At 57.9% G+C, this 22,012-nt stretch overlaps 1 protein-coding gene across 2 annotated transcripts in view; it reads left to right on the forward strand.

The window, feature by feature from the left end:
- WNT5B (Wnt family member 5B) overlaps positions 1 to 22,012 on the forward strand; it is a 140,144-nt gene that overhangs the window by 104,737 nt on the left and 13,395 nt on the right. For both annotated transcript variants that reach the window (XM_063929242.1, XM_063929243.1), the window contains exons 2-3: positions 9,202 to 9,326; positions 10,234 to 10,481. In XM_063929242.1, the coding sequence (XP_063785312.1) occupies positions 9,202 to 9,326; positions 10,234 to 10,481 (373 nt within the window). The remainder of the gene's footprint in view (positions 1 to 9,201; positions 9,327 to 10,233; positions 10,482 to 22,012) is intronic.

The raw sequence follows: 22,012 nt of genomic DNA on the forward strand, positions 1-22,012 counted from the left end.
GAGAGTGTCAGAGAAAGATAGAGAAAGGGGGTGGGCTAGAGAGAGAAAGAAAGAGAAGGTGTCAGGGAGAGAGAGAGAGGGTGTCACGGAGACAGAGTAAGAAGATATCAGGGAGAGAGGGCGTCACGGAAAGAGAGAGAGGGTGTTGGAGAGAGAGCGCGAGATGGTGCCAGGTAGAGAGAGAGAGGGTGCCAGGTGCCAGGGAGAGAGCGCAGGTGTCAGCGAGAGAGAGGACGGGACGACACTTCCTGTTCCAGCATCAGGTCTCTGATGGAGATGGGCACGCCATGGCAGTAGGCCCCGCCCCTTCAACATACACACGTGAATTTGTGGTATTTTTCCCGTGCAGGGGGCGGGGCTATGATGGTTAGTCATGCCCACTCGCAATATACAGACGAAGACAAACTTGTCTCCGTGTCAATAAACAAAACTCATCCTTCACCACACTTTGGGGTCTATGTACTAAGCCTTGGAGAGAGATGCAGTGGAGAGAGATAAACTACCAACCTCCCCCATCTCTGACAGTCTCGCCCCCATTTCTATATATGCCCCCTACCTCCCCCATCCCTGCCCTCCCAACATTCTTTCCTCCGACATTGCTGGGCAGGACTGCCTCACAGCACTGAGGTCACGGGTTCAATTCCCACCATGGGGCTAACTGTGTGGAGTTTGTATATTCTCTCCATACTTGCGTGGGTTTCCTCCGGGTACTCCGGTTTCCTCCCACAATCCAAAAATATACTGGTAGGCAGTGCTGAAAGTAGGGTGGTTCGGGGTGGTACGGAGTACCATTAAGAAATATGCGTACCACCACTGGGGCATAATTTATAAGGGGCATTTTTGTAAAATGGTGTCAGTAGCATAACTGTGTGTGGCATAATGTGTAATGGGCATTACAGTGTGTGGCATAATGTGTAATGGGCATTACAGTGTGTGGCATAATGTGTAATGGGCATTACGGTGTCTGGCATAATGTGTAATAAGCATTACAGTGTGTGGCATAATGTGTAATAAGCATTACAGTGTGTGGCATAATGTGTAATGGGCATTACGGTGTCTGGCATAATGTGTAATAAGCATTACAGTGTGTGGCATAATGTGTAATAAGCATTACAGTGTGTGGCATAATGTGTAATGGGCATTACGGTGTGTGGCGTAATGGGCATTACGGTGTGTGGCATAATGTGTAATAGGCATTACGGTGTGTGGCATAATGTGTAATGGGCATTACGGTGTGTGGCATAATGTGTAATGGGCATTACGGTGTGTGGCATAATGTGTAATGGGCATTACGGTGTGTGGCATAATATGTAATAGGCATTACGGTGTGTGGCATAATGTGTAATGGCCATTATGGTGTCTGGCATAATGTGTAATGGGCATTATGGTGTGTGGCATAATGTGTAAGGGGCATTATCGTGTGTGGCATAATGTGGCCATGCCCCTATTGTCATGTAACCACTCCCCTAGTTTTGTGTGACCACGCCTACTCATGACATGTGACCATGCCCATTTTTATTATCCGCACCACTAAGAAAAAAGTTCTACTTGCAGCACTGCTGCTTAATTGTATCCCAAGAAAATGAACCCTCTCTCTCCCAATGCTGGGCAGACCAGTGACCCCAGCACCAGTCTCCCATCCCCGGGCACAGTGACCCCAGCACCAGTCTCCCATCACCGGGCACAGTGACCACAGCACCAGTCTCCCATCCCCGGGCACAGTGACCCCAACACCAGTCTCCCATCCCCGGGCACAGTGACCATTACCAGCCAGCACCAGTCTCCCATCCCCGGGCACAGTGACCATTGCCAGCCAGCACCAGTCTCCCATCCCCGGGCACAGTGACCCCAGCACCAGTCTCCCATCCCCGGGCACAGTGACCCCAGCACCAGCCCCCCATCCCCGGGCACAGTGACCATTGCCAGCCAGCACCAGTCCTCCATCCCCGGGCACAGTGACCATTGCCAGCCAGCACCAGTCCCCCATACCCGGGCACAGTGACCATTGCCAGCCAGCACCAGCCCCCCATCCCCGGGCACAGTGACCATTACCAGCCAGCACCAGCCCCCCATCCCCGGGCACAGTGACCCCAGCACCACTCTCCCATCCCCGGGCACAGTGACCATTGCCAGCCAGCACCAGTCTCCCATCCCCGGGCACAGTGACCATTACCAGCCAGCACCAGCCTCCCATCCCCAGGCACAGTGACCATTACCAGCCAGCACCAGCCCCCCATCCCCGGGCACAGTGACCATTACCAGCCAGCACCAGCCCTCCATCCCCGGGCACAGTGACCATTGCCAGCCAGCACCAGTCTCCCATCCCCGGGCACAGTGACCATTGCCAGCCAGCACCAGCCTCCCATCCCCAGGCACAGTGACCATTACCAGCCAGCACCAGCCCCCCATCCCCGGGCACAGTGACCATTACCAGCCAGCACCAGCCCTCCATCCCCGGGCACAGTGACCATTGCCAGCCAGCACCAGTCTCCCATCCCCGGGCACAGTGACCATTACCAGCCAGCACCAGCCCCCCATCCCCGGGCACAGTGACCATTACCAGCCAGCACCAGCCCTCCATCCCCGGGCACAGTGACCATTACCAGCCAGCACCAGCCCCCCATCCCCGGGCACAGTGACCATTACCAGCCAGCACCAGCCCCCCATACCCGGGCACAGTGACCATTACCAGCCAGCACCAGTCTCCCATCCCCGGCCACAGTGACCATTGCCAGCCAGCACCAGTCTCTCATACCCGGGCACAGTGACCATTGCCAGCCAGCACCAGCCCCCCATACCCGGGCACAGTGACCATTGCCAGCCAGGACCAGCCTCCCATCCCCGGACACAGTGACCATTACCAGCCAGCACCAGCCTCCCATCCCCGGGCACAGTGACCATTACCAGCCAGCACCAGCCCCCCATCCCCGGGCACAGTGACCCCAGCACCAGTCTCCCATCCCCGGGCACAGTGACCGCTGCCAGCCAGCACCAGCCCCCCATCCCCGGGCACAGTGACCATTGCCAGCCAGCACCAGTCTCCCATACCCGGGCACAGTGACCATTGCCAGCCAGCACCAGTCTCCCATCCCCGGGCACAGTGACCATTGCCAGCCAGCACCAGCCTCCCATCCCCAGGCACAGTGACCATTACCAGCCAGCACCAGCCCCCCATCCCCGGGCACAGTGACCATTACCAGCCAGCACCAGCCCCCCATCCCCGGGCACAGTGACCCCAGCACCAGTCTCCCATCCCCGGGCACAGTGACCACTGCCAGCCAGCACCAGCCCCCCATCCCCGGGCACAGTGACCATTGCCAGCCAGCACCAGTCTCCCATCCCCGGGCACAGTGACCATTACCAGCCAGCACCAGCCTCCCATCCCCAGGCACAGTGACCATTACCAGCCAGCACCAGCCCCCCATCCCCGGGCACAGTGACCATTACCAGCCAGCACCAGCCCCCCATCCCCGGGCACAGTGACCATTGCCAGCCAGCACCAGTCTCCCATCCCCGGGCAGTGACCATTGCCAGCCAGCACCAGCCCCCCATCCCCGGGCACAGTGACCATTGCCAGCCAGCACCAGCCTCCCATCCCCGGGCACAGTGACCATTGCCAGCCAGCACCAGCCCCCCATCCCCGGGCACAGTGACCATTACCAGCCAGCACCTGCCCCCCATCCCCGGGCACAGTGACCATTACCAGCCAGCACCAGCCCCCCATCCCCAGGCACAGTGACCATTACCAGCCAGCACCAGTCTCCCATCCCCGGGCACAGTGACCATTGCCAGCCAGCACCAGCCCCCCATCCCCGGGCACAGTGACCATTACCAGCCAGCACCAGCCTCCCATACCCGGGCACAGTGACCATTACCAGCCAGCACCAGCCCTCCATCCCCGGGCACAGTGACCATTACCAGCCAGCACCAGCCCCCCATCCCCGGGCACAGTGACCATTGCCAGCCAGCACCAGTCTCTCATACCCGGGCACAGTGACCATTGCCAGACAGCACCAGTCTCCCATCCCCGGGCACAGTGACCATTGCCAGCCAGCACCAGCCCCCCATCCCCGGGCACAGTGACCATTACCAGCCAGCACCAGCCCCCCATCCCCAGGCACAGTGACCATTACCAGCCAGCACCAGTCTCCCATCCTCGGGCACAGTGACCATTGCCAGCCAGCACCAGTCTCTCATACCCGGGCACAGTGACCATTGCCAGCCAGCACCAGCCCCCCATACCCGGGCACAGTGACCATTGCCAGCCAGCACCAGCCTCCCATCCCCAGGCACAGTGACCATTACAAGTCAGCACCAGCCCCCCATCCCCGGGCACAGTGACCATTACCAGCCAGCACCAGCCCCCCATCCCCGGGCACAGTGACCATTACCAGCCAGCACCAGCCCCCCATACCCGGGCACAGTGACCATTGCCAGCCAGCACCAGCCCCCCATCCCCAGGCACAGTGACCATTACCAGCCAGCACCAGTCTCCCATCCCCGGGCACAGTGACCATTACCAGCCAGCACCAGTCTCCCATCCCCGGGCACAGTGACCATTGCCAGCCAGCACCAGCCCCCCATCCCCAGGCACAGTGACCATTACCAGCCAGCACCATTCTCCCATCCCCGGGCACAGTGACCATTGCCAGCCAGCACCAGTCTCCCATCCCCGGGCACAGTGACCATTACCAGCCAGCACCAGTCTCCCATCCCCGGGCACAGTGACCATTGCCAGCCAGCACCAGTCTCCCATCCCCGGGCACAGTGACCATTGCCAGCCAGCACCAGTCTCCCATCCCCGGGCACAGTGACCATTGCCAGCCAGCACCAGCCCCCCATCCCCGGGCACAGTGACCATTACCAGCCAGCACCAGCCCCCCATCCCCGGGCACAGTGACCATTGCCAGCCAGCACCAGCCCCCCATCCCCGGGCACAGTGACCATTGCCAGCCAGCACCAGCCCCCCATCCCTGGGCACAGTGACCATTACCAGCCAGCACCAGCCCCCCATCCCCGGGCACAGTGACCATTACCAGCCAGCACCAGTCTCCCATCCCCGGGCACAGTGACCATCGCCAGCCAGCACCAGCCTCCCATACCCGGGCACAGTGACCATCGCCGGCCAGCACCAGTCTCCCATCCCCGGGCACAGTGACCATTGCCAGCCAGCACCAGCCCCCCATCCCCGGGCACAGTGACCATTGCCGGCCAGCACCAGTCTCCCATCCCCGGGCACAGTGACCATTACCAGCCAGCACCAGTCTCTCATCCCCGGGCACAGTGACCATTACCAGCCAGCACCAGTCTCCCATCCCCAGGCACAGTGACCATTACCAGCCAGCACCAGTCTCCCATCCCCGGGCACAGTGACCATTACCAGCCAGCACCAGTCTCCCATCCCCAGGCACAGTGACCATTACCAGCCAGCACCAGTCTCCCATCCCCAGGCACAGTGACCATTACCAGCCAGCACCAGCCCCCCATCCCCGGGCACAGTGACCATTGCCGGCCAGCACCAGCCTCCCATACCCGGGCACAGTGACCATTGCCGGCCGGCACCAGCCCCCCATCCCCGGGCACAGTGACCATTGCCGGCCAGCACCAGTCTCCCATCCCCGGGCACAGTGACCATCGCCAGCCAGCACCAGCCTCCCATACCCGGGCACAGTGACCATCGCCGGCCAGCACCAGTCTCCCATCCCCGGGCACAGTGACCATTGCCAGCCAGCACCAGCCCCCCATCCCCGGGCACAGTGACCATTGCCGGCCAGCACCAGTCTCCCATCCCCGGGCACAGTGACCATTGCCAGCCAGCACCAGTCTCTCATCCCCGAGCACAGTGACCATTACCAGCCAGCACCAGCCCCCCATCCCCGGGCACAGTGACCATTGCCGGCCAGCACCAGTCTCCCATCCCCGGGCACAGTGACCATTACCAGCCAGCACCAGTCTCCCATCCCCAGGCACAGTGACCATTACCAGCCAGCACCAGTCTCCCATCCCCAGGCACAGTGACCATTACCAGCCAGCACCAGCCCCCCATCCCCGGGCACAGTGACCATTGCCGGCCAGCACCAGTCTCCCATCCCCGGGCACAGTGACCATTGCCGGCCAGCACCAGTCTCCCATCCCCGGGCACAGTGACCATTGCCAGCCAGCACCAGTCTCCCATCCCCGGGCACAGTGACCATTGCCAGCCAGCACCAGTCTCCCATCCCCGGGCACAGTGACCATTACCAGCCAGCACCAGCCCCCCATCCCCGGGCACAGTGACCATTGCCAGCCAGCACCAGCCCCCCATCCCCGGGCACAGTGACCATTGCCAGCCAGCACCAGCCCCCCATCCCTGGGCACAGTGACCATTACCAGCCAGAACCAGCCCCCCATCCCCGGGCACAGTGACCATTACCAGCCAGCACCAGTCTCCCATCCCCGGGCACAGTGACCATCGCCAGCCAGCACCAGCCTCCCATACCCGGGCACAGTGACCATCGCCGGCCAGCACCAGTCTCCCATCCCCGGGCACAGTGACCATTGCCAGCCAGCACCAGCCCCCCATCCCCGGGCACAGTGACCATTGCCGGCCAGCACCAGTCTCCCATCCCCGGGCACAGTGACCATTACCAGCCAGCACCAGTCTCTCATCCCCGGGCACAGTGACCATTACCAGCCAGCACCAGCCCCCCATCCCCGGGCACAGTGACCATTGCCGGCCAGCACCAGTCTCCCATCCCCGGGCACAGTGACCATTACCGGCCAGCACCAGTCTCCCATCCCCAGGCACAGTGACCATTACCAGCCAGCACCAGTCTCCCATCCCCAGGCACAGTGACCATTACCAGCCAGCACCAGCCCCCCATCCCCGGGCACAGTGACCATTGCCGGCCAGCACCAGCCTCCCATCCCCGGGCAGTGACCATTGCCAGCCAGCACCAGCCCCCCATCCCCGGGCACAGTGACCATTGCCAGCCAGCACCAGCCTCCCATCCCCGGGCACAGTGACCATTGCCAGCCAGCACCAGCCCCCCATCCCCGGGCACAGTGACCATTGCCGGCCAGCACCAGTCTCCCATCCCCGGGCACAGTGACCATTACCGGCCAGCACCAGTCTCCCATCCCCAGGCACAGTGACCATTACCAGCCAGCACCAGTCTCCCATCCCCAGGCACAGTGACCATTACCAGCCAGCACCAGCCCCCCATCCCCGGGCACAGTGACCATTGCCGGCCAGCACCAGCCTCCCATCCCCGGGCAGTGACCATTGCCAGCCAGCACCAGCCCCCCATCCCCGGGCACAGTGACCATTGCCAGCCAGCACCAGCCTCCCATCCCCGGGCACAGTGACCATTGCCAGCCAGCACCAGCCCCCCATCCCCGGGCACAGTGACCATTACCAGCCAGCACCAGCCCCCCATCCCCGGGCACAGTGACCATTACCAGCCAGCACCAGCCCCCCATCCCCAGGCACAGTGACCATTACCAGCCAGCACCAGTCTCCCATCCCCGGGCACAGTGACCATTGCCAGCCAGCACCAGCCCCCCATCCCCGGGCACAGTGACCATTACCAGCCAGCACCAGCCTCCCATACCCGGGCACAGTGACCATTACCAGCCAGCACCAGCCCTCCATCCCCGGGCACAGTGACCATTACCAGCCAGCACCAGCCCCCCATCCCCGGGCACAGTGACCATTGCCAGCCAGCACCAGTCTCTCATACCCGGGCACAGTGACCATTGCCAGACAGCACCAGTCTCCCATCCCCGGGCACAGTGACCATTGCCAGCCAGCACCAGCCCCCCATCCCCGGGCACAGTGACCATTACCAGCCGGCACCAGCCCCCCATCCCCAGGCACAGTGACCATTACCAGCCAGCACCAGTCTCCCATCCTCGGGCACAGTGACCATTGCCAGCCAGCACCAGTCTCTCATACCCGGGCACAGTGACCATTGCCAGCCAGCACCAGCCCCCCATACCCGGGCACAGTGACCATTGCCAGCCAGCACCAGCCTCCCATCCCCAGGCACAGTGACCATTACAAGTCAGCACCAGCCCCCCATCCCCGGGCACAGTGACCATTACCAGCCAGCACCAGCCCCCCATCCCCGGGCACAGTGACCATTACCAGCCAGCACCAGCCCCCCATACCCGGGCACAGTGACCATTGCCAGCCAGCACCAGCCCCCTATCCCCAGGCACAGTGACCATTACCAGCCAGCACCAGTCTCCCATCCCCGGGCACAGTGACCATTACCAGCCAGCACCAGTCTCCCATCCCCGGGCACAGTGACCATTGCCAGCCAGCACCAGCCCCCCATCCCCAGGCACAGTGACCATTACCAGCCAGCACCATTCTCCCATCCCCGGGCACAGTGACCATTGCCAGCCAGCACCAGTCTCCCATCCCCGGGCACAGTGCACCAGCCCCCCATCCCCGGGCACAGTGACCATTGCCAGCCAGCACCAGCCCCCCATCCCCGGGCACAGTGACCATTGCCAGCCAGCACCAGCCCCCCATCCCTGGGCACAGTGACCATTACCAGCCAGCACCAGTCTCCCATCCCCGGGCACAGTGACCATCGCCAGCCAGCACCAGCCTCCCATACCCGGGCACAGTGACCATCGCCGGCCAGCACCAGCCTCCCATACCCGGGCACAGTGACCATTACCAGCCAGCACCAGCCCCCCATCCCCGGGCACAGTGACCATTGCCAGCCAGCACCAGCCCCCCATCCCTGGGCACAGTGACCATTACCAGCCAGCACCAGTCTCCCATCCCCGGGCACAGTGACCATCGCCAGCCAGCACCAGCCTCCCATCCCCGGGCACAGTGACCATCGCCAGCCAGCACCAGCCTCCCATACCCGGGCACAGTGACCATCGCCGGCCAGCACCAGCCCCCCATCCCCGGGCACAGTGACCATTACCAGCCAGCACCAGTCTCCCATCCCCGGGCACAGTGACCATTGCCAGCCAGCACCATCCCCCCATCCCCGGGCACAGTGACCATTACCAGCCAGCACCAGCCCCCCCAGCAGCAGGTAGTAATATAATGGTAATGCAGGAGGGAGGGGTGTGTTTGGCGCGGCGGCCGCCAGGGGGCGCCGGAGAGCAGCCTCCTCCCCCGGGAGCCGCGGTCGCTTGCAGTCTGCTCTGAGCGCTGCTGCCGGCGGCTTACTCTGTACTTGTGTCTCGCAGGGACCCCGGAGCTGCTGGAGATCCGCGGAGCGGAGCTGTCCTGGGGGCAGCATGAGGGGGAGCCTGCGGTTGCTGCTGCTACTGATCGCCGCCGTCCTGCCCCTGGTGGGGACCAACTCCTGGTGGTGAGTACTGGGGGGCAGATAAGCCCGGGGTGGGGGTAACTTGGGCATAGACGCATAAGCACACATAGTGGAGCCTGGGGCAATTAATAGGGGAGGGGGGGTGATATATAGTAGTGTATAGACGGGGTACAGGGGGTAAGTGTGCATATGGCAGGGATGTGTAGAGTGTAAGCTCTGTGTACAAGGACAGATAATAGATCACATCCCTGCATACAGTCTATATATGACCCCTGGCTCAGTGTTATGTGTGTAACCCTCTCTCTGACATACATGTAACATGTAATGTGACCCTGATACATGTAACAACTCCTGGAAATTTGCGTTCAGTAAGAATTGGGGTGATGTCGCCCTGTCTGACACTTTGGCCGGAGAGGGTAACATTATAATACCCTGCTGTATAGCTTACGGTCTGTGGGATGGGATATAGGCTGATTATCCCAGTATTATAGTCTGTGACTGGGCCCCGTGTCCTGCGCCGGCGCCACGCTATATATCAGCGCTACACAGAACACGGCCCAGTGTCGCACACCCACTTGTGGGTCCTCTATACCATATAAATGGGTGTTATTACTTTGTATCATTGTTTCCAAACCTCGGTCCTCAAGCTTCACTAACAGTCCAGGTTTTAAGCGTAGCCATACTTGATCACAGGTGAATTGATTAGTACCTCACTTATATTCATTTAACAATCTGTGCTCAAGCAGGGATAGCCTTAAAACCTGGACTGTTAGTACACCTTGGGAACCCCCGCTTTATATACCAGTGTGAGGCTGAACTAGAAGTCTGATCGTCTCCACGTTACATGGCGGCCAATGTTGCCCGTGTTTGCGGCATGTGTTTACAGCGGGCATCGCTTGGAGCCACTGCTTGTGTGTATTTACCACCCCTGTGCCCTTTGCCGTTCTAGGTCGTTGGCACTAAATCCGGTGCAGAGGCCGGAGATGTACATCATCGGTGCCCAGCCGCTGTGCAGTCAGCTGTCCGGCCTCTCCCCGGGCCAGAGGAAGCTGTGCCAACTCTACCAGGATCACATGGTGTACATCGGGGAGGGTGCCAAGACTGGCATCAAGGAGTGCCAGCACCAGTTCAAGCAAAGGAGGTGGAACTGCAGCACCGTGGACAACGCCTCTGTGTTCGGCAGGGTCATGCAGATCGGTAAGAGCGCGACGCCACTGTTTATGCACCCTCCTTAGTAATTCCGCAGCGCTCTTCTGTGTTGTGCCCCGGCAGCGGGTGACATCGCACGGAGACGCCGGCTCCTCTGCCGTCTGTTGCTTTAAACTGTTCTAACGTTACAGCAAGAGCAATGGTTATAATGCCTAGATGCACTGTCCTGAAGAGCTTGCAGTCTAATCGGAATAGACAGGCACATCTGGAATACCAGCCCGGTCCATAGGGAATCAAATCAATTTGACATAATTACCCCCCAAAAAAACCCACAAACCCTCTAAAGTCTGGTTTAATAATCGTTTGTGAAATCTATGTGAGTTAGATTGTAAGCTTTTCAGGACAGGACTCTTATTAATCTATTTATGCGGTGAATGTGACATTTTTTGCCCAGCATATGAGTATGTAGAATCCATGATTAACAAGGGAACACATACATTGCATCACACATTGGCGCAGGGATAGGACACATGGCGGTATCTTGCTCCCTAATCAGTGGCTCTCCTATAGGATATAATCAGTGGAAAGTAATGGCGTCCGAGTTTGCCGGACATGGTAAAACCATGCTCCCGTACTAGCTCCATTGCTGGGACAGTGGCGGATTTGAAAGTTTATGAAGCAATTCCAAGTTGCACGCAAGCCGGCCGCAATTACACCCGCATTGCGTACAAGGTGACTATTCGCTCGTGTGCCGCGTTGTACCCCGCTATATGACTGCAGTGCCCGTAGCCATCTCCTTGGTTTCAGCCCTGTCCTTAGTGCGGGAGATCCTGTTACCTGTATATCTGGTCTAACACTACTCGTATGGCAAACGCACAGTACAACTTCCCACGTTCTCTGAGCCGGATGTAACGGCCAGTCTCTGGTTTCTTGTGCATCTTGCTCTGTGTTGTAGTTCTGTATGTATACTGTGACTGCTATGATATGTATGTAGGCTGTGCACAGTAATACTTCCTGTGTGCTGTAACTCTCGTTTTCTCTTCTTATTTTGTGTGTTTGGGGGAATGGACAGTGCAGCGCTCTTGCACTGGTATACTGGCTGCAGTTCTCAGTACAGCTATAGGTGACAGCACATTACCACTTCCTGGGTTCTGTAGTCTTAATGTCATTCGGGGAATTTTTACAGCGGCTAATTTACCCGCCTGGGGCTTCCCAATTATCCCTGATGCCTTCACTCATCAGGGATTTTTTTTCCACCTGCCCGAGGCCCCGTTTACGCGGTTGCGGGCGTGAAAAGTCCGGGAACTTATCTTGATCCTATGTGTTTTTGCCTGAAAATAATTGAACATTTTTTGAGCACAAAAAAGGGGAATAATTGAATTCCTTGTAAAAAAATCAATAAATAAAGATTGTGGATTTTCAATTTTAAGTTATGGCGCCAGCATAATCCGTTGCACTGTACAGTTGTAGAAAGTCAGGAGTGAGAATGTAATTGGAATATGGGGAGATGCTGAGGGATGGCGCATACACTGCGTCACATAACGTGGGTGACTATACCCAGAGCCAAGTCCTGAGAAATTAATTCAAGTGTCATAAACGTGTACCTAGAAATCTGTAAGAGACCAGAATATAGCTGCCGTGCCCAGACACCGGGTAACGATGGACATTAGCCAGAACTGTGACCCTCTCGTGTTGGAGGTGGTTTGTTGTATGTATAATACGTATAGCACCAGGTACAGGTGGTGTAAGAAGCCGCTCATTCTTCCGCTTCTCTGTCCTATACTCCCAGGTACGAGGTGTGAAAACGTAGGGACTCCTCTGTACTCACAGTTACTAGTAAAAAGGACTTGCTCTGTGAAAACAGGGATTCAGTCCTTTAATCACTCCCAGGTACCAGGAAACTGCGCTTGCTGTATGAAAACGTAGGAACTCTATACTCACTCCCAGGTACTAGGAGTCTGCGCTTGCTGCATGAAAACATAGGGACTGTATACTCACTCCCAGGTACTAGGAGACTGCGCTTGCTGTATGAAAACGTAGGGACTCTATACTCATTCCCAGGTACTAGGAGTCTGCGCTTGCTGCATGAAAACATAGGGACTGTATACTCACTCCCAGGTACTAGGAGACTGCGCTTGCTGTATGAAAACGTAGGGACTCTATACTCACTCCCAGGTACTAGGAGACTGCGCTTGCTGTATGAAAACGTAGGGACTCTATACTCACTCCCAGGTACTATGAGACTGCGCTTGCTGTATGAAAACGAGAGGGACTCTATACTCACTCCCAGGTACTAGGAGACTGCGCTTGCTGTATGAAAACGTAGGGACTCTATACTCACTCCCATGTACCAGGAAACTGTGCTTGCTGTATGAAAACGTAGGGACTCTATACTCACTCCCATGTACCAGGAAACTGCGCTTGCTGTATGAAAACGTAGGGACTCTAACGCACTCCCAGGTACTATGAAACTGCACTTGTATGAAAACGTAGGGATTCTATTCTCACTCCCATGTACTAGTAGAACTGTGCTAGCAGCATGAAAACATAGGGACTCTATACTCACTCCCAGGTACTAGGAAACTGCGCTTGCTGTATGAAAACGTAGGGACTCTGTACTCACTCCCAGATACTAGGAGACTGCGCTTGCTGTAGGAAAACGTAGGGACTCTATACTCACTCCCAGGTACTAGGAGACTGCGCTTGCTGCATGAAAACGTAGGGACTCTATACTCAATCCCAGGTACTAGGAGACTGCGCTTGCTGTATGAAAACGTAGGGACTCTATACTCACTCCCATGTACCAGGAAACTGTGCTTGTTGTATGAAAACGTAGGGACTCTAACTCACTCCCATGTACCAGGAAACTGCGCTTGCTGTATGAAAACGCAGGGACTCTATACTCACTCCCAGGTACTAGGAGACTGCGCTTGCTATATGAAAACGTAGGGACTCTATACTCACTCCCAGGTACTAGGAGACTGCGCTTGCTGTATGAAAACGTAGGGACTTTATATTCACTCCCAGGTACTAGGAAACTGCGCTTGCTATATGAAAACGTAGGGACTCTATACTCACTCCCAGGTACTGGGAGACTGCGCTTGCTGTATGAAAACGTAGGGACTCTATACTCACTCCCAGGTACTAGGAGACTGCGCTTGCTGTATGAAAACGTAGGGACTCTATACTCACTCCCATGTACCAGGAAACTGTGCTTGTTGTATGAAAACGTAGGGACTCTAACTCACTCCCATGTACCAGGAAACTGCGCTTGCTGTATGAAAACGTAGGGACTCTATACTCACTCCCATGTACTAGTAGAACTGTGCTAGCAGCATGAAAACATAGGGACTCTATACTCGCTCCCATGTACCAGGAAACTGCGCTTGCTGTATGAAAACGTAGGGACTCTAACTCACTCCCATGTACCAGGAAACTGCGCTTGCTGTATGAAAACGTAGGGACTCTATACTCACTCCCATGTACTAGTAGAACTGTGCTAGCAGCATGAAAACATAGGGACTCTATACTCACTCCCAGGTACTAGGAAACTGCACTTGCTGTATGAAAACGCAGGGACTTTATATTCACTCCCAGGTACTAGGAAACTGCGCTTGCTATATGAAAACGTAGGGACTCTATACTCACTCCCAGGTACTAGGAGACTGCGCTTGCTGCATGAAAACGTAGGGACTCTATACTCAATCCCAGGTACTAGGAGACTGCGCTTGCTGCATGAAAACGTAGGGACTCTATACTCACTCCCAGGTACTAGGAGACTGCGCTTGCTGCATGAAAACGTAGGGACTCTATACTCACTCCCAGGTACTAGGAGACTGCGCTTGCTGCATGAAAACGTAGGGACTCTATACTCACTCCCAGGTACTAGGAGACTGCGCTTGCTGCATGAAAACGTAGGGACTCTATACTCACTCCCAGGTACTAGGAGACTGCGCTTGCTGCATGAAAACGTAGGGACTCTATACTCACTCCCAGGTACTAGGAGACTGCGCTTGCTGCATGAAAACGTAGGGACTCTATACTCACTCCCAGGTACTAGGAGACTGCGCTTGCTGCATGAAAACGTAGGGACTCTATACTCACTCCCAGGTACTAGGAGACTGCGCTTGCTGTATGAAAACGTAGGGACTCTAACTCACTCCCATGTACCAGGAAACTGTGCTTGTTGTATGAAAACGTAGGGACTCTATACTCACTCCCATGTACTAGTAGAACTGTGCTAGCAGCATGAAAACATAGGGACTCTATACTCACTCCCAGGTACTAGGAAACTGCGCTTGCTGTATGAAAACGTAGGGACTCTAACTCACTCCCATGTACCAGGAAACTGCGCTTGCTGTATGAAAACGTAGGGACTCTATACTCACTCCCATGTACTAGTAGAACTGTGCTAGCAGCATGAAAACATAGGGACTCTATACTCACTCCCAGGTACTAGGAAACTGCGCTTGCTGTATGAAAACGTAGGGACTTTATACTCACTCCCAGGTACTAGGAGACTGCGCTTGCTGTATGAAAACGTAGGGACTCTATACTCACTCCCATGTACTAGTAGAACTGTGCTAGCAGCATGAAAACGTAGGGACTTTATGTTCACTCCCAGGTACTAGGAAACTGTGCTTGCTGTATGAAAACGTAGGGACTCTATACTCACTCCTAGGTACTAGGAGACTGCGCTTGCTGTATGAAAACGTAGGGACTCTATACTCACTCCCAGGTACTAGGAGACTGCGCTTGCTGCATGAAAACATAGGGACTCTATACTCACTCCCAGGTACTAGGAAACTACAGTGAATGGGGCATAGCTGAGCAGTGACAGGGGAGCAGGGACAAAGGAGCAGCAACAGGAGCACAGGGAAGCAGGGACGGAGGAGAGGGGACGAGGGAGCAGTGACAGGAGAACAGGGAAGCGGGGACGAGAGAGCAGTGACAAAGGAGCAGTGACAGGAGAGCAGGGACGAGGGAGCAGTGACAGGGGAGCAGTGACAGAGCACAGGGAAGCGGGGACGAGAGAGCAGTGACAAAGGAGCAGTGACAGGAGAGCAGGGACGAGGGAGCAGTGACAGGGGAGCAGTGACAGAGCACAGGGAAGCGGGGACGAGAGAGCAGTGACAAAGGAGCAGTGACAGGAGAGCAGGGACGAGGGAGCAGTGACAGGAGCACAGGGGAGAAGGGACAGGAGCACAGGGGAGCATGGATGATAGCACAGGGGAGCGGTGACAGGAGAGCAGGGACGAGGGAGCAGTGACAGGAGCACAAGGGAGAAGGGACAGGAGTACAGGGGAGCATGGATGATAGCACAGGGGAGCGGTGACAGGAGAGCAGGGACGAGGGAGCAGTGACAGGAGCACAAGGGAGAAGGGACAGGAGCACAGGGGAGCATGGATGATAGCACAGGGAAGCAGTGACAGGAGAGCAGGGACGAGGGAGCAGTGACAGGAGCACAAGGGAGAAGGGACAGGAGTACAGGGGGGCATGGATGATAGCACAGGGGAGCGGTGACAGGAGAGCAGGGACGAGGGAGCAGTGACAAAGGAGGAGTGACAGGAGCACAAGGGAGCAGTGACAGGAGCACCGGAGACCATGGATGAGAGCACGGCGGAGCGGTGACAGGAGAGCAGGGATGACGGTGCAGTGACAGGAGCACAGGGAGGGGATAAGAGAAGCACCTGTGAGGCAGGTTAGGTAATAGCTGAACACAGGGAAGCAGTGATGATGCACCATGTAGGTAGGTAGGGGTGAGTAACAGGAGCACCTATGGAAGGAGTGACAGGGACATCTGCAGGGCAGGGGGGGTGACAGGAACACCCGCAGGGGAGGAGTGACAGGGACACCTGCAGGGTGGGGGGGGGGTGACAGGAACACCTGCAGGGGAGGAGGGGGGCAGGAACATCTGCTGGGCAGGGGAGCAATGATGAAGCACCAGTAAGGCAGGGGAGCGGTGGTGAAGCCAAATTCCAATCTGTTGCCATATGTTTGGGGTCTCTGCCCACTTACAGCTGATAACTGTGTACAAAGGGAGTGGAACGATAATCCCAATATTAGTTACTTTGCTTTAATCTGTATAATAATGATAATAGGATATTCCATAGACCTTGATGTAAAATCAGCAGCTACTTACAATATTCTATAGATTAATATTGTGTGTGTATCCTGAATAAGCAGAGCTTTGGGGTACAGGGTCAGAGGTCACATATGGGGTGGGGAGCACTGATCAGGGCAGCAGAGAGTGGGGTACAGGGTCAGAGGTCACATATGGGGAGGGGAGCACTGATCAGGGCAGCAGAGGGTGGGGTACAGGGTAAGAGGTCACATGTGGGGAGCACTGATCAGGGCAGCAGAGAGTGGGGTACAGGGTCAGTGGTCACATATGGGGTGGGGAGCACTGATCAGGGCAGCAGAGAGTGGGGTACAGGGTCAGAGGTCACATATGGGGTGGGGAGCACTGATCAGGGCAGCAGAGGGTGGGGTACAGTGTCAGAGGTCACATATGGGGTAGGGGGGAGCACTGATCAGGGCAGCAGGGAGTGGGGTGCAGGGTCAGAGGTCACATATGGGGTGGGGAGCACTGATCAGGGCAGTAGAGAGTGGGGTGCAGGGTAAGAGGTCACATGTGGGGAGCACTGATCAGGGCAGCAGAGAGTGGGGTACAGGGTAAGAGGTCACGTGGGGAGCACTGATCACGGCAGCAGGGAGTGGGGTGCAGGGTCAGAGGTCACATATGGGGTGGGGAGCACTGATTAGGGCAGTAGAGAGTGGGGTGCAGGGTCAGAGGTCACATATGGGGTGGGGAGCACTGATCAGGGCAGCAGAGAGTGGGGTACAGGGTCAGAGGTCACATATGGGGTGGGGAGCACTGATCAGGGCAGCAGGGAGTGGGGTACAGGGTCAGAGGTCACATGTGGGGTGGGGAGCACTGATCAGGGCAGTAGAGGGTGGGGTACAGGGTAAGAGGTCACATATGGGGTGGGGGAGCACTGGTCAGGGCAGCAGAGAGTGGGGTACAGGGTCAGAGGTCACATATGGGGTGGGGAGCACTGATCAGGGCAGCAGAGAGTGGGGTACAGGGTCAGAGGTCACACATGGGGTGGGGAGCACTGATCAGGGCAGCAGAGGGTGGGGTACAGTGTCAGAGGTCACAGGGCAGCAGGGAGTGGGGTGCAGGGTCAGAGGTCACATATGGGGTGGGGAGCACTGATCAGGGCAGTAGAGAGTGGGGTGCAGGGTAAGAGGTCACATATGGGGTGGGGAGCACTGATCAGGGCAGCAGAGAGTGGGGTGCAGGGTTAGAGGTCACATATGGGGTGGGGGGAGCACTGAACAGGGCAGCAGGGAGTGGGGTGCAGGGTCAGAGGTCACATACGGGGTGGGGAGCACTGATTAGGGCAGTAGAGAGTGGGGTGCAGGGTCAGAGGTCACATATGGGGTGGGGAGCACTGATCAGGGCAGCAGAGAGTGGGGTACAGGGTCAGAGGTCACATATGGGGTGGGGAGCACTGATCAGGGCAGCAGGGAGTGGGGTACAGGGTCAGAGGTCACATATGGGGTGGGGAGCACTGATCAGGGCAGCAGAGGGTGGGGTACAGGGTAAGAGGTCACATATGGGGTGGGGGAGCACTGGTCAGGGCAGCAGAGAGTGGGCTACAGGGTCAGATGTCACACATGGGGTGGGGAGCACTGATCAGGGCAGCAGAGGGTGGGGTACAGTGTCAGAGGTCACAGGGCAGCAGGGAGTGGGGTGCAGGGTCAGAGGTCACATATGGGGTGGGGAGCACTGATCAGGGCAGTAGAGAGTGGGGTGCAGGGTAAGAGGTCACAAATGGGGTGGGGAGCACTGATCAGGGCAGCAGAGAGTGGGGTGCAGGGTTAGAGGTCACATATGGGGTGGGGGGAGCACTGAACAGGGCAGCAGGGAGTGGGGTGCAGGGTCAGAGGTCACATATGGGGTGGGGAGCACTGATCAGGGCAGCAGGGAGTGGGGTACAGGGTTAGAGATCACATATGGGGTGGGGAGCAATGATCAGGGCAGTAGAGAGTGGGGTACAGGGTCAGAGGTCACATATGGGGTGGGGAGCACTGATCAGGGCAGCAGAGAGTGGGGTACAGGGTCAGAGGTCACACATGGGGTGGGGAGCACTGATCAGGGCAGCAGAGGGTGGGGTACAGTGTCAGAGGTCACAGGGCAGCAGGGAGTGGGGTGCAGGGTCAGAGGTCACATATGGGGTGGGGAGCACTGATCAGGGCAGTAGAGAGTGGGGTGCAGGGTAAGAGGTCACATATGGGGTGGGGAGCACTGATCAGGGCAGCAGAGAGTGGGGTGCAGGGTTAGAGGTCACATATGGGGTGGGGGGAGCACTGAACAGGGCAGCAGAGGGTGGGGTACAGTGTCAGAGGTCACAGGGCAGCAGGGAGTGGGGTGCAGGATCAGAGGTCACATATGGGGTGGGGAGCACTGATCAGGGCAGTAGAGAGTGGGGTGCAGGGTAAGAGGTCACATATGGGGTGGGGAGCACTGATCAGGGCAGCAGAGAGTGGGGTGCAGGGTTAGAGGTCACATATGGGGTGGGGGGAGCACTGAACAGGGCAGCAGGGAGTGGGGTGCAGGGTGAGAGGTCACATATGGGGTGGGGAGCACTGATCAGGGCAGCAGGGAGTGGGGTACAGGGTTAGAGATCACATATGGGGTGGGGAGCAATGATCAGGGCAGTAGAGAGTGGGGTACAGGGTCAGAGGTCACATATGGGGTGGGGAGCACTGATCAGGGCAGCAGAGAGTGGGGTACAGGGTCAGAGGTCACATGGGGTGGGGAGCACTGATCAGGGCAGCAGAGAGTGGGGTACAGGGTCAGAGGTCACATATGGGGTGGGGAGCACTGATCAGGGCAGTAGAGGGTGGGGTACAGGGTAAGAGGTCACATATGGGGTGGGGAGCACTGATCAGGGCAGCAGGGAGTGGGGTACAGGGTCAGAGGTCACATATGGGGTGGGGAGCACTGAACAGGGCAGTAGAGGGTGGGGTACAGGGTAAGAGGTCACATATGGGGTGGGGGAGCACTGGTCAGGGCAGCAGAGAGTGGGGTACAGGGTCAGAGGTCACATATGGGGTGGGGAGCACTGATCAGGGCAGCAGAGAGGGGTACAGGTCAGAGGTCACATATGGGGTGGGGAGCACTGATCAGGGCAGCAGAGAGTGGGGTACAGGGTCAGAGGTCACATATGGGGTGGGGAGCACTGATCAGGGCAGCAGAGGGTGGGGTACAGTGTCAGAGGTCACATATGGGGTGGGGGGAGCACTGATCAGGGCAGCAGGGAGTGGGGTGCAGGGTCAGAGGTCACATATGGGGTGGGGAGCACTGATCAGGGCAGTAGAGAGTGGGGTGCAGGGTAAGAGGTCACATATGGGGTGGGGAGCACTGATCAGGGCAGCAGAGAGTGGGGTGCAGGGTTAGAGGTCACATATGGGGTGGGGGGAGCACTGAACAGGGCAGCAGGGAGTGGGGTGCAGGGTCAGAGGTCACATATGGGGTGGGGAGCACTGATCAGGGCAGCAGGGAGTGGGGTACAGGGTCAGAGGTCACATATGGGGTGGGGAGCAATGATCAGGGCAGCAGAGAGTGGGGTACAGGGTCAGAGGTCACATATGGGGTGGGGAGCACTGATCAGGGCAGCAGAGAGTGGGGTACAGGTCAGAGGTCACATATGGGGTGGGGAGCACTGATCAGGGCAGCAGAGAGTGGGGTACAGGGTCAGAGGTCACATATGGGGTGGGGAGCACTGATCAGGGCAGCAGGGAGTGGGGTACAGGGTCAGATGTCACATATGGGGTGGGGAGCAATGATCAGGGCAGCAGAGAGTGGGGTACAGGGTCACAGGTCACATATGGGGTGGGGGAGCACTGAACAGGGCAGCAGGGAGTGGGGTGCAGGGTCAGAGGTCACATATGGGGTGGGGAGCACTGATCAGGGCAGTAGAGAGTGGGGTGCAGGGTAAGAGGTCACATATGGGGTGGGGAGCACTGATCAGGGCAGCAGAGGGTGGGGTACAGTGTCAGAGGTCACATATGGGGTGGGGGGAGCACTGATCAGGGCAGTAGAGAGTGGGGTGCAGGGTAAGAGGTCACATATGGGGTGGGGAGCACTGATCAGGGCAGCAGAGAGTGGGGTGCAGGGTTAGAGGTCACATATGGGGTGGGGGGAGCACTGAACAGGGCAGCAGGGAGTGGGGTGCAGGGTCAGAGGTCACATATGGGGTGGGGAGCACTGATCAGGGCAGCAGGGAGTGGGGTACAGGGTCAGATGTCACATATGGGGTGGGGAGCAATGATCAGGGCAGCAGAGAGTGGGGTACAGGGTCACAGGTCACATATGGGGTGGGGGGAGCACTGAACAGGGCAGCAGGGAGTGGGGTGCAGGGTCAGAGGTCACATATGGGGTGGGGAGCACTGATCAGGGCAGCAGAGAGTGGGGTACAGGGTCAGAGGTCACATATGGGGTGGGGAGCACTGATCAGGGCAGCAGAGAGTGGGGTACAGGGTCAGAGGTCACATATGGGGTGGGGAGCACTGATCAGGGCAGTAGAGGGTGGGGTACAGGGTAAGAGGTCACATATGGGGTGGGGAGCACTGATCAGGGCAGCAGGGAGTGGGGTACAGGGTCAGAGGTCACATATGGGGTGGGGAGCACTGATCAGGGCAGTAGAGGGTGGGGTACAGGTTAAGAGGTCACATATGGGGTGGGGGAGCACTGGTCGGCAGCAGAGAGTGGGGTACAGGGTCAGAGGTCACATATGGGGTGGGGAGCACTGATCAGGGCAGCAGAGAGTGGGGTACAGGTCAGAGGTCACATATGGGGTGGGGAGCACTGATCAGGGCAGCAGAGAGTGGGGTACAGGGTCAGAGGTCACATATGGGGTGGGGAGCACTGATCAGGGCAGCAGAGGGTGGGGTACAGTGTCAGAGGTCACATATGGGGTGGGGGGAGCACTGATCAGGGCAGCAGGGAGTGGGGTGCAGGGTCAGAGGTCACATATGGGGTGGGGAGCACTGATCAGGGCAGTAGAGAGTGGGGTGCAGGGTAAGAGGTCACATATGGGGTGGGGAGCACTGATCAGGGCAGCAGAGAGTGGGGTGCAGGGTTAGAGGTCACATATGGGGTGGGGGGAGCACTGAACAGGGCAGCAGGGAGTGGGGTGCAGGGTCAGAGGTCACATATGGGGTGGGGAGCAATGATCAGGGCAGCAGAGAGTGGGATACAGGGTCACAGGTCACATATGGGGTGGGGGGAGCACTGAACAGGGCAGCAGGGAGTGGGGTGCAGGGTCAGAGGTCACATATGGGGTGGGGAGCACTGATCAGGGCAGCAGAGAGTGGGGTACAGGGTCAGAGGTCACATATGGGGTGGGGAGCACTGATCAGGGCAGCAGAGAGTGGGGTACAGGGTCAGAGGTCACATATGGGGTGGGGAGCACTGATCAGGGCAGTAGAGGGTGGGGTACAGGGTAAGAGGTCACATATGGGGTGGGGAGCACTGATCAGGGCAGCAGGGAGTGGGGTACAGGGTC

This window comes from Pseudophryne corroboree, chromosome 6 (assembly GCF_028390025.1).
Source record: "Pseudophryne corroboree isolate aPseCor3 chromosome 6, aPseCor3.hap2, whole genome shotgun sequence".
In the NCBI taxonomy this organism is placed as follows: domain Eukaryota; kingdom Metazoa; phylum Chordata; class Amphibia; order Anura; family Myobatrachidae; genus Pseudophryne; species Pseudophryne corroboree.